Here is a 17,844-nt window from a genome sequence, read left to right on the forward strand (position 1 = left end):
CCCTTGAAAAATTACATAATGAAACTTGTATGTTTTGGATACTCTCTAAAACAATGTATGAAAGTAATGAGAAAGTGGCCACTTTCATGAGTAAATCATGTAAGCCTTATATGATTTACTCATGAAAGTGGCCACTTTCATGAGTAATCACATATAAGTTTTTACTATTTCTTTTCCATATGGGCAGGCACAAAAAAACCAAAACAAATAAGGAACCGATACCAGGCATCAGAAGATATCGCCAGGAAATACAAACACTATTAACAGAAAACAATGAACTTAAATTACTTCTCAAATTCCAGAAGAAATAATGAACTGACAGCAAACTCAAAGCCCTGGGTTCAAGACCCAGAGACCACAACGATGACAAATACCATATTCCATATTATAATAACTAAAAAGACCAAAAGAAAAAAACACTGAAACTAATAAAAAGAAAAGAAAACATTTCCAGATATTAGAAACTGAACTGAGTCCAGCAAGTAAAACGAGTAGACTAATAACTGCACCAAAGTGGTATCAAAGGAGTCAGCTCTAAAATAAAATAAACCAAATTGATCGAGTTTAATATATGAAACATGAGTCAAATTGTGGGCTACATAAAAATGTGTCACTTGTGTTAACAGCTGAGTTGGTGATGGTGGTGCAATAGTGTGGGATATATTTTCTTGGTCCACTTTGTGTTCTTTGGTACTGTGAGAATCATGTAAACACCACAGTCTACCTGAGCATTATTCCTAACCATGTCCGTCCCTTTATGACCACAGTGTATCCATCTACTGACCATATCATAAAGCTCATCACTGATGTGCAAACTCAACTGAGTGAAAGAATTAAGGCAGTCCTAAAGGCAAAAAGGGGGTCTAACTAGGTGCTGGCACTAGTACTAACACCAAAGGAGAGAGTGAGTGTAATCCAAATGAAAATGAAATTACAGCATTGAGAAAAGTGTGAAATTTGTTATCAAGCTCATGTGATACAACTGGAAACTCCAGCATAGGTAAAGTGAAACAGAGGAGATTATTTACTGAGCAAAATGCTTAATACTATATTTTTATTAACTTATGTATTTATGTAGGCGATATTGTAATTGATTTCCTGAGAACATTTTGAGGGGAACCACTGCGATTGGACACGGAAAAGCAGATAAAAAGTCTGTTTGTATCCAGACAAAAAAAGAGGAGCCAACACACTTTTCAGTAATGTTTATTAGTTTTTTTTCTTTTGAAGTCAGGTTCTTCAATCACAGAATCACAGAATTTGCAACTTCTTTTACCAATCAAAACGCTCAATTACAAAAGATAACAAGATTATAAATGGTGCACAGCTGAAAGTCAGATATCAGCTGTAATATGAAGTTTCAGTTTGCTCTTTGTCCTCTCAGGGACTTCCTCTCAGTCTCCACCTCCACCCGAGAAAAATAACAATACAAAACCATTCTTTGCACAGCGGTTGTTCATGCAACAATAAAATTCCATTTAACTCCAATTTAAAAACAATTAAAACTTTCATCACCTCACACATTGCACCAAAACCCGTTCATGCAACACATAACACCTGCTGAGAGGAGCGTTTTCTGAAAGGCTTCAAGCAAAACACATTAACAGATCTTCAGATCATCTGTATGGGCAATTCCAGCAGGCACATGAAGTCAGATGATACAAACATCAAGAGTTCTTCTTTTTCTGTGATGAGGCAGTGCTGACTTAAATTAAGAAGGACATTAACATAAAAGAAACTATCATATATATATATATATTACCTAGAAAATATAACTCTTATCTGTTTCATTATATTGCATAGACAAGTGATCCTTCATCACCCAGCAGTGCACCGCTGAGGGGTTACGTGCTACTACATTCATGTCACTTTCCCTCAGTTTCCCTGAAAATAAACTAGGTGACTTTATCCGTGAAGTAAACACAATTATTTGGTCCCTTATTCATCCTGATACTAGAGAAAACAAAACACCACAAGTAATGACAAACACAATTAAAAAATGATCAAAACAGACCAAAAAACAACATTATTGTTCAATAAAATGGTGGTGACCTCATCAGATGGGTAATTTTGGCGAAGGTGACTGGCTTCTATCGAGGGCAAGACTCATCTGAAAAATAGAGACGGAGATGGAAGGTAAATATGGTGAATCTAGGATCTTTATGTCATTTTAGTTTGTATTTTGAGGTATTCCCATTCACCAAAGGTAACATTTATAGCTTTGTGAGAGCCATAAATGCAATTTTACCTTTCCATTTGCTCTCTGGTATTTACAGTAGCATTGAATTTAAAAATCTTAACCATTTCTTTGTAATTTTTATTTGCAAAAGTTTCATTTTACCAAGCTTGCCCTCATTTCCAACCAGCTGCTGTTTACAAGATATTCAAATTTGGTCAGTTTGTACAGTTAAGGTATATTTTTATTTCCTATATTTTCTAACCTTCATTTAACCTCCTCTTCTGTTGGACTAACTACCCTTGCAGACAGTTCATATATTTAAAAAAAAAAAAAAAAAAAAACTAAACAAAAATGATATACTGCTAGGTTAGCAACCAAGCTAACAGATGCGCTGACTAGCAGCTAGTGTGCTAACTGCTAGTTTGCACAATAACTCCTAGAAACATTTTTCAATAACTCTAGGGAAATTATGTAAAATCCACAACAGTGACAGGAGAAATATACATGTCTCCAGTACAGAAGAATGACCTGCCAGCATTTATTAAATGTTTAGAAATGTATATTTTTAACGTCACTCTCCCCTTAGCAGCAAAGCTAGCAGCTAGCTAAATTGAAAAGCCTTTTTGCCCCTTCAGTAAATCTTATTTAATAATATTATGTAAATATTGGCGACAAAATGCTAAGGGTAGTAATTCAGCAAACATGGACGAACAATATTACAAGGAATGTGTATGTATGTTATTTTAATAGAACAATAACTTAGAGTGACCATATTTTGATTTCTAAAAAAGAGGACACTTGGCTACTCATGAAGAACTTGCTTAAAGAAATATATTTAACATATTTAAACGATGCCTTCTCTGTGTGGTTAATGAATTGTCAAAATAAAATATGTCATAGAGGCTTTTGCAAGTCAACAAGTGCAAAAAAATAACTTAAAAGCCTCTGGAATTAAATAATGGTACAGAAATAACGCCTCATCTGCATAAGAAAAATTACCAGTACTGGGTCGGTACGAGGGAAATTTCTTTTGCGGTTCGTCTGAAAAGATGCACTTGCGCTTTGGGATCTTTTAAACATCATTAGGCGCATTGCTGCGTGCTGTCTGTCCCATCTGTGAGCGCAGAACAAGCGCTCACAAAGCAGCAGTTCGGGAATGACGTCACACATGGGTCCTCTGTCTGAATATAGGAAAACCCGGACATTTTTATCAATCTCGAAAATCCCCCCCAGACGCACCGGACAGAACATGAAAAGGGGACATGTCCAGTGAAAAGAGGACGGTTGGTCACCCTACAATAACTAATCTTGTTATTACATGGCTCTGAACAAACTGATGCTACAGAAGGGACCATCACCTGTGGTAACAACATGTGACTGACAAAACATTAACAAATGAGCATCTGGTTTCAGACTCATATAAAGACATCTTTACATTACTGAAGAGACATTTAGTCACCATTTTTCCTTCAGAAATTTCCTAAAAAGCTGGGCACTGTGGTTTTTAGCACACAAGTATTTTTATTTGTGAATTTGTACACATTTGGAGTCTCTCAGAAAAACTACAGTGCCCATTCTTTTCCTACTGAGGAAACATCATGAATTTTATGTCAGTGGTAAACAATGAAGAAGCATAATGTCCGGCTTTCTTGTTAGGATCAATACATTGTTGGTTTGGGATTTGCGAGTTATAAGACAAGCTCAAGCCTTATCTTGAGGCACTCAGCCTTCTTCTGACCATAAACCAAAATTCAGCATGTTATCTTTCATGAAATCCAAACCCACAGAGTTTATCAGGGTGTCAGTAAGGCCGAAAAAGACCTCACTAAACGTTATGTTTTCTGAGCCGTGGGGGTAAGTGACTCACATCTATTACACGCGGTCCCGTTGCAGTTCCCGTACTCCTCGTATTCTTCACCACGACCGCCCCCCCCTCCCTGTCACCCTGCTCCTCCTGCACCTCCTCATCCTGCAGCCTCTCCGCGCTCCCCAGGTCCTGAGAGTGGGGATTGAAGAACTGCATGAGGGCCTCCGATGGGTACTCACACACCTGCTCCAGCTTGACCTCATTAAAACACACCTTCCCCTGCAAAAGTGAATACAGAAAGGCGTGGTTATGCTTTTGATGAATTACATTTAAGCTAATATTTACGGTTTTACATGCTTGTTAAAAAATATAGTATTGTAGCAAAAACCTTCACATTACAGATTTGCAGTAATGCTGCAGTAAAAGTGGGGTTATTACAGGGAAAATGTTGGTGTTCCTTTAGCAAGCTGTTTGTTCGTCATGTAAACACACTGCAGATCTGGAGAAGGTTTCAGTGTCAGCGAGGTTTTGATGCTGTCAGTGTAATTTTAAGTGACAGAACGGGGCTTAACACAGCAGAAATACACCGTCTGTAGAAGGACTTACTGGCTGAACCCTTCGTGCACTCATTGATAACTAATTCTGATGCATATTCAGCCTAAGAAGCTGAAACTGAAGTTTTGGTTTGCCACTTCTCTTAAACTGCTGAAAAGGAGAACAAGGCCCCCGCCTGGCCTGACGGGTGTTTGAGTTTGTTTATTCGAAGGCCGGTGTGGTGTAAAACGCCAGCGCATCCCCACACAGCACGTTTTATAACGACAGCATCTCAGCTCTGAAGCCTGAACGTGCAGCAAACACACCCAGAAGCGCAGACGTGATGTGCACGATAACGGCTTTGCACTAAATGTGGACGGAGCACAAAACAGCTCTGGGTTAGAGAAGCTGGCATGCTGAGGCACAGTAGGCTAATCCTTCCTCCCTGAACCAGATTAACCCAGGCACAGCGGGACAGCAGAGGCACCCGGCGACACAGGGATGGGAAAAGAGCAAAAAAAAGAGCCATAAAGAAGAAAGTTTATCAAGTAATACTTGACTTCAGATTCTCAAAAGTGCACTGCTCCATTTGATAACATGTGACAGCCATGTTTAAGGCCACATCTTAGCAGCATAAAGAAGGATATCTACCACTTCTGGAGATATTTTATGCTAGAAAACAAAAAAAAAGTGCACATATGAAAAGAAAACTTAGATGAGATAGCAGATGAGCCTCTTGCCCTGTGACATGATGGCGTGGCTTGGAGGGGGGAAGGGAAGGAAGCCTGACGTCAAACTGTCTGTAGGGCATCAACGTGAGAGCGACAGGTGGTCAGAGAATCACTCAGTGGTCATCACTCACAGAGGCTAAGGAGGGCGGTGCTTACACATGCAGGCAGGGATTACACAACTTATTATAGAGATGCATGCAGAGAATGCATGATTATTTATCTAATTAAAGGCCACAGTAATGCTATTTGGGAACTTTCATTTTCATGCTTTAGGTTACAGGTGGTCCGGTAATGTAACAGTTGAGCATCAGAGTCGCATTTGGCAATTTAAAAATGGGCACCGCGTCACTTCCCTGTGTCAGGCTCTTTGTCGTGCTTGGAGGAAGTCTTAAAAGAGGAAGTGAGCAAAAACATGCAGCGTGACAGGGAGTTTCTATCAGACCAAATAACAAGACTTTAATCCTCTCAGTATGACTGTCAAAAATGTCAGTTTTCCTTCCTTGCGACTTCTCTGCCAGTGAGCCGCCCTTTGATCTGTCTGCAAAACCCTGCCTCGCTTTCTTTCCCATCTCACGCACATCGAGCTTGTAGTTGGCGGCCTGCTGTCAGCTGTATACAGTGGGAGGGCAGCGTGGTCAAAAACTGTCTGCCAAGACTCTGGTCTAACTACCAAACCCCTGCTAGGACACAGCCAAGAAAACACAAAGGGAGATTTGTGTGAGAAGCTGACTCAACAGAAACAACTGAACTGGTACAAGGGAACGAGGAAGCAGACTGAAGGGGGTTACCACCAATCACATTCTTCTAATAGGCAGTGAAAACTGTCAATACAGCCAGATTTATCATTGCAGGATGGTGAAAAAAAAAAAAAATTTGCTGCCCTGCTTAGCAACTCTGCCTTCCCCCTCCTGCTCGGATTCACAGAAGTTAAAAAGAGGAAACAGAACATTTAACATGAACTCCAGGAAAATTAATTTACAGGTCCACTGTGGACGCAGGTGTGGTATCGCATGTATTCACAGAGATAAAAGGTCATGTTATGTAGGTAGAGAAAATGCAAAAAAAAAAATTATATAGAGAGAGGATGTCTGTCACTGCGGCTTCCTATTTAGCTTTTTTTTTCTCTCCAGTGAATCCTGCAACATTACTGTCAACCGTCTCTGCAGATGACTATGAAGCATATGAGTGAGTCCAGTTAACACCAATCATCAAGCACTTTCCTTTATCCATCTGTGGGTTTGCATGCTTCTTTTTAATGATAATAAATCACCCAAATACAATTTTACTTAAGTGTGTAAAGTGTGATATGTAGAAACCGTTATCACAGGATGAAAGTCAAAAATCTGCACAGCACGAGACCGCATAAGCAAATGGCAAAGGAGATCACTTGAGGACTTCATGGCTAAGAATCAAGATGTCGTGCTTGATAAAGCCTTAACCAGCTTAGGTCGGTCTCTGCAACTGTACTCAGTGGAAAGGGATGTTCTCTCGGTGAAAAGGCTTGATGGCGAGGCCCATCGTGCAGGTGACAGCAGGTGATAAACGTTGGTGTATGTCTGATAAACTTTAGAAAGCATGTGGGGACATGTTAAAACAAAGTAACAAAGTAACAACACAGTTTCCACTCACCTTTTTTGGGGTCCCTCTATTCTTGACCAGACACGACTTCTCCAGGTTCTGATATCCACCGATCACCACAATTTCCTCCACAGTTGGATACTTCTTCTTCCCCGGCTCAGTCACAGCGGGGGCTGTCTGGGTCTGCTGCTGTGGTGTTGTCTTCGTGGAGGTTGACACTGTCTGGCCCTGCTGCTGCTGTGGTGGTGTCTTTGCGGGGGTTGACACCGTCTGAGTCTGCTGCTGCTGGTGTGGGGTCTTCGCTGGGGTTGATGTGGACGCCGAGGGCCGTGCTGCGGCTCCCGTTGCCCTTTTTGGTGTGATTGTGATGGTAGCGCCTCGCTTCACTTGGCCCCCGGAGGCACTCCTGATAGAAAAGAGCACAGGTGTCTGGGTGGGTGACGGAGACACACTCGGAGACTGGGCAGGAGATGGCGAGCTTGGGGAAGAAGCCGGGGTCGGGGCACAATCTGTGGCTTTCAGGGAGTTGTCTGGGGATTGGGTCCTGAGATATGAGGGGGTGACTGTGATAGTTTGTTTGGCCTGAGGTGTGGGAGAACAAGCGTGATGAGAAGACACTTTGGGGTTGAGGTCTGGTGTTTCCTGATCCTTCTCCTGGGTTTTAACATCGTCCTTTATCTGATGTGCTTTGAGGTCGTCCTTTATCTGCTGGGTCCGAAAATCGTCCTTTCTCTGTTGCTTTAACACTCTTTGTTGCCCCTTCGTCTCTCTGTCCTTCAGGGAGGTATTTGACGAAGAGTTTTGCGCTTCCTGCTCTTTCAGCTGAAACTGCTCAATCTGCTGCTGTATTGTCTGAACCCCACTAATGTCATCGCCTGTAAATGCTTTGTTGTCCCCCTGCTGTGAGTTCGATATGATTGGCTTCACTTTAACAAGGTGCACAGACGATGAGATGTCCACTGTCCTGTCCCTCAAATACAAGCCCGACCTCGAACCCACGGTTTCCAAGTTGTAGATCCGACTCATGGCTGCGAGAGAGTTGGGAAGAGGCGGCGAAGGAGAGAGAGATTGTGTAGAATCGAGAGGTGATGTGTATTCCTCTACCTCCTCCTCGGAGAGCTCCTTTCCTTCCTCCTCCTCCTGTTCTTCTTCTGTGCTTGCGTTTCGGCCCCAGTCGCGCCTTTGTGGCTCTTCTACATGTTTCACTGGGTCGTCCTCATCCTCAGATATCTGGAGGGCTTCGGAGGTAGCTTCGGAGGCCCTGGCGGTACACTCGCTTGTCACTTCCTCTCCTCTGACAGTTTGTGACAGTAGGACAGAAACAGGAAGCTGAGGGCAGGTTTTCAACACGCCGACTTCCTGCGTGACGTCAAACGCAGCCGCGGATGTCTGCGCCGCTGCTTCTTCCTGTCCCTGCTCTGTTTCGGCCGGCCTCTTCTGCATGTGTGCTGTAGCTTCCCACTGTTTTTCTATTTCAGTTCCCCTCTCCTTGTACCTGTCCCCCGCTGTCTGAGTAGCATTAATCTCTGCAGCTTCACTTCCTTCACCCTGTCGCTGTTTCTCCAGCTCTCTCTGTCTGATTTTCTCTCGCAGAGACTCTATGCGGCTTAAGGGCTTCCCAATCCTCCAGCTATCCCTCCTCTCGACCTGTCGACCTCCATGACAGTCTTGCCCCTCGCTGCGTTGACACCCGGGCTTTATTTTCTCCACCACTTCTTCTGCAACATAAAACACAGTCCTGGGAATCTGAATCTCCACGGGGCCTGGAGGGTTCCCGGTGAGTGCGCTCCTTTTCGGAGATCTGGGGGTTGAATCATAACTGAGGTTTTCTGATCCTGCTGCTTGCACCTCCTCTTTGCTGTCTTTGTTGCTATAAAAGGTTGTGTCTCCTATTTTTTCTATTTTACTTATTAGATCCTCAGTATGTGGGGATAAAACAGACTGTGTTAGGTAAGGTCCTTGTAGTCTCCAGTCTGCACCTTTATGGAGGGCCCTGTCTGGAATTGTAGAGCCTAAACTGGAGCACTCAGTAAAAGCCAAATCATGTCTGCAGTGACTCTCAGCATCAACGTTGCTTGTTTCGGGTGAGCTCTCTAGTCCATCCTCTCTTTGAGAATCTGTTTTCTCACAAACTTTCACCTCAATCTCTCCCCCTCCCTCTGAATCTTTGTCTACATTCACCTCCCTTTCTAAACTCGTCTCACCTGCCGGTCGCTTCACCTCTCTGTCAGCTCTTGCTTTCCCATCCTGCCTAATCGGCACTCTCCTAGCAAATGATATTCCCTCCGTGTTTTTAACTGAGGCCACCGTGAACCCCACATCCCCGTCTGCATCGCCGACCTTCTCCGCGGCCCTCCTGTCAACAAACTCGACTTTCTTAAGCTGTATACCAAAGTCTTCGGTTTTTACTCTGTGCTTTCCCAATCTGTCTCTCTCTAGAAGTCGTGCACACCCCATCTTCGATGTGGTTTCCCTCCTTAAGGCAGCTACATCTACCCATGGCGCCATGCTCTCTGAGTGAATCCTCTCACGAATTTTTCTCTCGTAAAACCCTTCGTCACCTATCCCATTCTCCTTAGCGCAGATGACTCGATCGGAGAAGCTAAACGAGCGTTTTGGGACACCTTTTAGCAGCGTATTCTTTCCATCTGCCTTCCTCTCCTCGGACTGCTGCTCATCCTGATCTCCTGAGTATTTTCTCCTCCCTGGCTCAAGGAAATTATCGGAGCTTTTGGATCGGGATGGAGGCTTGGGGTGCTCTCCGAATTTACTCAGCAGCTGACTGACCCTCCCTCCTCTCTCCACAAAAACATTATCATCCAAGCTGTCCTTTCTGCTGTCTTTATTAATAACTGTTGCCTGGCCCCATGGTTTCTCCTTTTCTTTCTCTCTCAGCCAGGACACATCTGTTCTCAGCTCCCTGCCTATGCTCTCCCTTCTTGCATCCATGCTGCCCTTCATCTCCCCATCCTCTCTCCCTTTCCCCCCTGCACTCCTTTCTTCAGGGCAGGTTGAGGGCTGTATAATAAGAACTTCAGAGGCTCGGATCTCAGTGACACTCCCTCCTCCAGCCAGAATCTCCCTTAGGTCCATCTTCACCCCTTTCTTCCCCGGCTGGTCCTCCTCGAGCTTCTCCCGCTCTGCCTCCCTCCATCTACCCTTTCTCTCATCGCTGCCCTTCCTGTCCTGCTCGATGATGATGATATTGTCAGCTCTGATGGTCCGAAGACACGGAATAAGAGGGGAAAGCGAAGAAGTGGGTGAAGGGGTTTCTTTTTCCTCTGTGTCTTTTCTAACTTTAAGAAATTCCTGCTCCCTGACTGCATCCTTAACCAACTCCTTCAGCTGGCTTTTTTCCTTTTCACACCCCTCCCTGCTATTCTCTCTTTCTCTTCCTTGACTCCTATCCCTGCTCCTGTCTTTTTCCCTCCCCTCACTCAAGTCCCTAAACCTCTCTTTTTTCAGCTCTATATCTCGTCCTCTCCCCAGCTCCCCATCTTGACTCCTGGGGCTTAATTTATCTCTCTCCTTAACTTCTGGCTCGTTCCCTGTTTCTCCATCCCTGCTCTTCCTCCATGCACTCTGCGTGAGAATAAATGGATTTTCATGGACTGGAACTATTGTTTCTACAGACACCTGGCTCACTAGTTTGGGATCTGCATCCAGCCACTGGCCTGGATCTGGACTGAGCGACAGTTCGCTTCCCAGATTAACTGTTACGAAGCTGTCTGTGTCACTCAGACCATCAGAAGGAGATCTGACATCCACTTGCAGCAGACAGCCGTCTCTCTCCTTCTCCCTGTCACCCACATACTCCTGCTTCGCCTTCCTTCTCTGGATGATCCCTCGCTTCCAAGCTGGCATGCTGGCAAACTTCTCCTCCTCCTCTTTTTCCCTCCTCTCTCGCTCCTCCTCTTCTCTCCTCTTTTTCTCCAGAAGGAGTTGTTTCCATTCTGGCAGAGAGGAAACAGACATAACAGAAAAGGTGCCCACTTTTGGATAAAACGGTTCCTCTTCAGAGCCTCTGGGAATCCTCTGCAAAGAATAAAATATTATCAATTTTCTTTCTAATAAACATGCAAAAATGGAAGTTTTGCCACATAAAGCCGAGGAACAACTACACCTCATGGTAACATGTTAGCAGGTTTAATTTACATCCAAGTAGGCATTAAAGCACACGTTTGACAGTGCAGTCTATTTATCTGTTCATGTTAAAGGATAATAAAAGAGCACATGTAATCGAATTAACTCGCAGCACATAATGCATAACCTCAGTTGTAACATATTTAATGAAAATTCTGAATATAACTCACCCAAACTCTTGTTTTGGCAAAAATATCACTGCATCCACCCCGACTTTACATCTCCACTTGTGCGTAAAGCGGTCTACTCCACGATGGAAAACCTCCTTTGCCTGTAACGAACAGATTAATCTGTCCTGTCAAAACCCAACTTTTAAAAATGATCAGTGACCCAGTCAAACGATATCGGGACCTGAGTGGACATCAGAGCAGAAAAACCTCCGTCCTCCGTGCGGTTGTAAATATTTCCAGCTCGAGAGCTGCAGCGCTCTAATCCGATAATTACATTCAATTCCCTCTGGAGAGTTTAGTGGCACACACCATATTGTCGGACCTAAGAAAAGGCGTTTAAAGCACACAGCCGTCTGCCCGGCCACCAACCAGCCCTCCCCCGCCTTTGCTCACCCCCGCGTCCCGCAGGGTTAATTGGTAAAGCGGTGGAGGTGGAGGGCGGTGAAACGGGATGTGGTGTCAGCATGCAGAGCTGCAGCGGGACTTGATTGAAGCAGATCAAACACGATCAGCTCCACTGACAGAGGTGTGTACCCCAAACTACCGGAATATCTTCATTGCTGATTATTCGCATTTTTATTTTTAAAAATTATTTTCTAGCGTCTCTGATAGAAAACATACAGTCAAAAATGTTATTCATGTTTATTCATATTCATCAACACGAGAGCGTTTAGATGGATATGAAACTTTCCCCTAATTACAAAAATCCCTCAGGTGTACCCAATAAGTTGGCCAGTGAGCATATATATCGATCTATACCCTGTAAAATAAAATAAAAACAACAACAAAAAAACATCTTCTGGCTCGGTTATTAAAGCTGTAGTTCATCTGTGATATATCAGCTTTAAAATTAAATAAAAACAAACAAACAACAATTTAAATCAAACATCTGCTCCTTAAACTCTTAAAACTTGACTCATAAAAATAAAAAATAAACCTAAAAAACAGACACAATTTACCAGGACAAGTGAACTTTCCACTTTTATTGAACATGTTTTTAAAAATACTGAAAGCTGTCACGGTAATTACAGTAAGGCACACATGGGGAAAACATTAGTGTAAAAAAACATACCAAATGAGACATTACAGAATCCACTAATACTAATACTGGCTGCCTTGATAATACCTTATTTATCAAGCATGATAAACGTTAAAAGTAGTTTGTTCGATACGTTCAGCTTCACGTCTTTAAACAATCGGTTTGATCTCACCATCGAGGAAAAGCTTTGAAGGAGATACATTCATTGTAGCAGAAACATTGTCACTTTGTTCTGTCACAGAGCAGAAAAAGAAAAAAGCTTTTACCAGTGTAAAATCTCAGTGAAACGTCGGTTTTCAAAGGAAAGATAAACCTGAAATTAGCTTCCAGAGAAACACAGTGTTAATGTACTTGTCTTGGGCACTGTAACAGCCAGTAAGACTATACAGTAAAACAATTTCATGTATTAAAAAATATTCAGTATAAAAATGTTTCAACCTAATTGTATCAAAATTAGTAGTTTTAAGAAAAGTGACACCTCTGTACGAGCAGGGGGGGCGGCTGTGTTTTCACACGATGGCATAAACTGTAATAAAATACATTTGAAATGACAAAATCAGCAGACATCAGGCTCAAGAGGCCTACAGAAACTCTTTTGTAGTCAGTTTTAAAACATTATTTATGACAGATTCAGATCAAAGCACTGGGAAGACCTCTGCTTCACTTCTTCTTGTGGTCGTCAGTGTCCTCGTTGGGCATGGCGTCGGCGCTGCCTCCGTGTGGCTGCGCAAAGAGCTGCATCTTACTGTTGAGCTGCACACACAGGTAGGCTAAATCCTGTTTGTCCAGAGAGTGCGCCAGAGCCAGGTAGGCCGACAGAGCCCCCGCCAGCAGGAGCCTGTCCAGGGATAAGGCCGGCAGGAGCCACAGCACCACACCCAGCTCCAGGCACACCGGGTGGCGCAGGTGGGACAGGAGGCGCTGAGCACGGGGCGACTTGTGAGAGAGGGGGTCCCCCAATCCGAGACAGTCGTAATACACCTGAGGGAGGAGGTTAGTCAGTAAATGGAGTTTATTCATGCCCATACACACGCTCTCCTCCGGGAGCACCGAAGTTACTGATCTAAGTAATGCAGATTACTTGGGTCAGTATTGTAATCTCTATTGATTTATTAAAAGGGCATTTCATTAAAATGTAATTATAAGATGGTGGTGGAAAGGGTCAGAGTCATTAAATACGGAGTTAGGCCCAGAGCACCAGGTGACAGGTGAAACATATAGATGTTAATAACCGCTGGTTTTCAAAAATTATCAAAATGTGTGCACCAAGGCAATACTGGCACCACACTAGCACTGCTTTACTGGAGGAGAGCCTTTACATTTGGGGACGGAGGTTCAGTTCTCACTGCAGTAAAATCTTTCAGTCCTGCTCAGCCACAACAGTGAAAACTCTGATTAGGGTTGTGATTCATACTGATGGGTGCTGAAAATTAAAACCTTGAAATTCCTCCCCATGTGATGCTCAGTTTGAACTTCAGCAGGTCAGCTGCTCATGTCTACATGCTTACAAGCACTGAGCTGCCATGTGATTGGCTGATTAGATATTTTTGTTATTGACCAGTTGAAAAGCTGTACCTAATGAAATGGCCAGGGAGCATATGTGCAGTAAATATCCATTTGCTTCTTGTTGTTTAACAGCACGATATTTTAAAGTGGTGTTAATTAATTCTTTTAAGGAACACCAACTAACCAAGCAGTAATCAACAACCACAAATAAAGCAAACTGTAATCATAGATTTTTTTTAGTATTTTTAGTTGAGCAACCTCTGATTTTCCAGCATCTGAAAGCACAAACATGTGCATTTGTTTTTGATCCCTACCTGCTTGATGCCCAGTAGTTCTGGGTAATCAAAGATCATGAGGATGCTGCAGATGATGGCCCAACAGAGGAAGTGCAGCGAGAAGCAGAGCAGGGGGAACCAGACACTCCAGGGTGCCTGACGCACTGACCACAGGCAGGGGGCGTTAGTCACAGGCTGCCAGTACCGCATCAAGATCTAACACAGGAAACAGAGCAATGATGCACACTGAAAGGTGTGATTAACACTAAGGTAGGAGTAAGTTATGCTTCTATGTGACAGTAAACACTCAGAGAAAGGGCGCTGCTGTACCTGGAGGGCGAGTGCTGTGGTGAAGCAGTATGCTGTCCTGTTGAGGGGCCCCAGCACTGACTGCAGGGCCTGTTTGACAGGCAGCCAGGCCAGCAGGCTGTGCTGCACGATGAAGAGGGCCAGGAGCCCCAGATCCACAGCAAGAGCCCTCAGAACAGAGCTGTCCCGCAGGGCCACCGACCATGGTATGGAGTCTTAGCCATGGGGAATCAGAGGAAAAAACGTCACTTTAACATTGACGGCAATCCTAATCCTAAGCACTCATTGAAAATGCCACAAAAAAACAAAAAACAAAACAGAAAATCGAACGCTACCACGAATAGCTAATTAATCTAATTAACAAACCCAGTATTCCTGCTCACCCGAAATCAGCTTTCAAACACTCGCCATTTGGTCGATATTTGATATTGGCGATAAGCAAATTATGCTTTTAAGCCCGTAATGATAATTTTTGTTTTAGTAAACAGAATAAAATAGCCCTAATAATAAAAACAGCCCTAAAAAAAACATAAGGAAAAAAAAATCTCACCGCCCAACGTGGGGCTCGAACCCACGACCCTGAGATTAAGAGTCTCATGCTCTACCGACTGAGCTAGCCGGGCGCTGGTTCTAAACAGCCGCCCAGTGGTATTTACAGCACATATGGAGAACGTAATAATTGAACTATATGACGTATATGAATTTAACATTCGTTAAATTATACTTATATAAACCTATACAGTAATTTTTTCCATAGCCAAAAAGTATATGAGGTATTTAACGGTTTTACAGATATCGCCTCCACCAGTGTTTGGTAATCGCTCCTGGCTGCCTGCCGCTTACGGGAACTTACCTCGACAGAGTGTCGTCTCCCCCGTGATGTTATGGTAAATGGCTCGAAACGAGACAAACCGAATGAGATCTGCACCGGATATGAAAACAAACGCAAAGTTTAGCAAAGACGTAGTGCAGAGAGCCAAGCCACGTACCGTGACTGACGCCATTATCAGTGCTTATCGCGAACAGTTCCGGGAGATGGGAGGTGGTTGTAGTACCCGATGTAGACACAAGGTGGTGCTAGTGTGCGGCGAATGCTGCCTACAGGTGGAGGTGCATCAGAGGAGACACAGATCCACACACAAAACTAAGGAGAAACAAATAGCAGGAGTGGATGACTTTATTAGAGTATCTTATTAAGTATCACAGAATCTGTCTTTGTTAAATGAGGTTAACACCAGGCCTGTAGCACTCTACATGGTAGTTTCTGTCACAGGATGTCACTCGAATAGACTCTGTGGATCCCTGAAAAAAAAGAGATAACAAAGCACTCAGAGTGCTTCTTTGTGAAATCATTTGCTGTGAATTGAATTATCAAATATTTTGCATAGTTTCTGTGAAGCTCACTTCTGTTGGGAGTATCGGCAACCTGCAGGCAGCACAGTGGGGAGCCTGGACCCTGAAACCGAGAAGAAGTTTCAGTGAAAGTTCACAGAGGTTAAAACATGAAGTCAACAAAGGTGTGAGTTTTCTCCTGTTCAGCCTGTCTGGCAGGGTTTCCCCCTTTGCTCTTGAAAAGGACTATTGTTGCTACATAAAACATCCACCTGTGGTAGTCGCTGACACAGTAGATCCTGCGGTGTGAGTCGACAGCGAAAGGCTGATCCTCCAGGCTCTGTCTGCAGACGAAACAGCGAAAGCAGGATGGGTGGTAGGGTTTCCCACGAGCCTGCAGGATCTGATCATCCAATGTAATGTCAGTTTCTTGCATGTGACACCACACATATACTCACAGTGCTTAGAAAAAGTATTTGACCCCTTCCTGGTTTCTTAATTTTCTTTGCACATTTGTCACATTTACATGTTTCAGATCATCGAACAAATTCTAATATTAGCCAAAGATAACCTGAGTAAAACATTTCTATGTGTGTGCCTGTGTGTGCCTGAGTGTAAAAAAATTAAATGAACTTAGTTTTCCCAAATAAATGTTGTCAAATGTAGGGCAGGCAAGGTTGAACAGCTTTTAATCCGTTAATAAATGAAAAGGTAATTTAAAAACTGCATATTTATTTGGTGTATCGTTTTCTAATATTAAAATGTATTTGATGATCTGAAACATGTGTGCGTGACAAATATAGAAAAAAAACCTAAGATCAGGAAGGGGGGAAATGCTTTTTCACAGTACTGTTTAAGTAAATAAATTAATAGTTACCACATCTGTGATTAAAAAGCCACAGCTGTTACACACTTCAGGGGATGGATGAACTCCAGAGAACTGCAGAAAATACCACGAGTACCAGGAAAACACCACCACCCAAATAGATTAGGCAATAAAGTTAATTTGTCATTTTACAACCTATTAAAAGAACATACTTACCAAAAAGTCATCCTCACAGTATATCATCCCTGACACTGTGTAGAAAGGCTTGCCACTGAGCGTTTTACCTGAAAACATGCAAAAGCTTAAATATGTAGACCGTTATACATCACACTGTACTATCAGAGAAGCATTCACACGAGGAGAGCTCACTGCAAACGCTGCAGATGAAGCACGCGCTGTGGAATAAACGTCCCATCGCCTGACACGCTCGACCTGCTCTGTAGACAGCTTGATTGCATCTCGTACAAGTTCCTGAATAAACATGAAGAATAAATGGAACAACTGGCAGCACGTCTGAATAATAAAAGGCTAATCCGCCAAAAAAAGGTGAATATTAAGTCTTTTCCATTCTTACCAAAGTAAACACTGTCACTGTAACTGGGATTCATCTCAGCACCAGTTTGCCCACTGCTCTGAGTCTGCAGCACGGCTGTCTGGAGGTCTAATTTTATGTGCAGTGCAGACAGCTGTAAGAGGAGCTGCTCGTTGGGTTTATGAGAATTTGCTCTCTGCCTTTGCTCTCTGAAGGGCAAAATCTTAAGAAATGACTCCTCCGAGGCGGCTGAAAAACTTTAGACAGAAAGTAGTTTTGTGTGAACGAAAACACAAATAAACGAGTAAAAGTACTTCAATTTTGTACTTATACAGTATTTCAGTAGCTGTTTAATGTTTTTAAAAGTGTCTAATGGTGGAGTACATATTAGAAAAAGAATAAGTGCCGTTTTTTAGGTTTTTTAGGTTTTTCTGTTGCAGCTACTGTGAGAACTTTCAGCTCTAAGTAGCTTTCTATTTAAAAACTGTATTCTCGGGTAAGCTAAGAGATGAAATGTGTCAGAGCAGCAGAGGAAGGAGCCTGAAGGTGAAAAAGAACCTGCAGCACATTCAGCCTACCACAGCACTCACATTGTGAGGACGCTGGTTTAAACACCTGACTCCTACGTGTTTATACGGCAAAAACTATAAGCTACAAGATAAAAACAGCCATTCATACTAACAATGTGTGAATACTGGATAATGGATGTTGAATATGGAGTGAAGGAGGACATGCAAAGAGTTGGTGTTATTGTAGGATGTGAGGGTAGGCAAAATTCCCATCAGTCTTATTGATAATTATAATTATAATTATTATTATTTAACACTCACAAGAACTCCTTTTAGTTTAAACCTGCTGGTTAAAAAAATCTCCACTTTTACTC

At 43.1% G+C, this 17,844-nt stretch overlaps 2 protein-coding genes and 1 non-coding gene across 3 annotated transcripts; all 3 read right to left on the reverse strand.

The window, feature by feature from the left end:
- Positions 1 to 1,190: 1,190 nt before the first annotated feature.
- ppp1r18 (protein phosphatase 1, regulatory subunit 18) lies at positions 1,191 to 11,661 on the reverse strand. The gene is made up of 4 exons (XM_026155999.1): positions 11,143 to 11,661; positions 6,881 to 10,864; positions 4,047 to 4,265; positions 1,191 to 2,110 (listed from the first exon to the last, which is right to left on the reverse strand). The coding sequence occupies exons 2-4, from the start codon at positions 10,802 to 10,804 to the stop codon at positions 2,057 to 2,059; spliced, it is 4,197 nt and encodes a 1,398-aa protein (XP_026011784.1). The 5' UTR covers positions 10,805 to 10,864; positions 11,143 to 11,661; the 3' UTR covers positions 1,191 to 2,056.
- A 449-nt stretch (positions 11,662 to 12,110) lies between these two features.
- nrm (nurim) lies at positions 12,111 to 17,069 on the reverse strand. The gene is made up of 10 exons (XM_026156001.1): positions 17,004 to 17,069; positions 16,799 to 16,900; positions 16,646 to 16,713; positions 16,481 to 16,543; positions 15,876 to 16,006; positions 15,676 to 15,727; positions 15,125 to 15,573; positions 14,293 to 14,486; positions 14,002 to 14,178; positions 12,111 to 13,162 (listed from the first exon to the last, which is right to left on the reverse strand). Exons 7-10 carry the CDS (start codon positions 15,273 to 15,275, stop codon positions 12,842 to 12,844), a joined length of 843 nt encoding a protein of 280 aa, XP_026011786.1. The 5' UTR covers positions 15,276 to 15,573; positions 15,676 to 15,727; positions 15,876 to 16,006; positions 16,481 to 16,543; positions 16,646 to 16,713; positions 16,799 to 16,900; positions 17,004 to 17,069; the 3' UTR covers positions 12,111 to 12,841.
- Positions 14,822 to 14,894, reverse strand: trnak-cuu (transfer RNA lysine (anticodon CUU)). Its single transcript has one exon. It is a non-coding gene; the product is annotated as a tRNA-Lys (tRNA).
- Positions 17,070 to 17,844: the final 775 nt, after the last annotated feature.

The sequence above is a fragment of the Astatotilapia calliptera genome, chromosome 22 (assembly GCF_900246225.1).
Source record: "Astatotilapia calliptera chromosome 22, fAstCal1.2, whole genome shotgun sequence".
Taxonomy (NCBI): Eukaryota; Metazoa; Chordata; class Actinopteri; order Cichliformes; family Cichlidae; genus Astatotilapia; species Astatotilapia calliptera.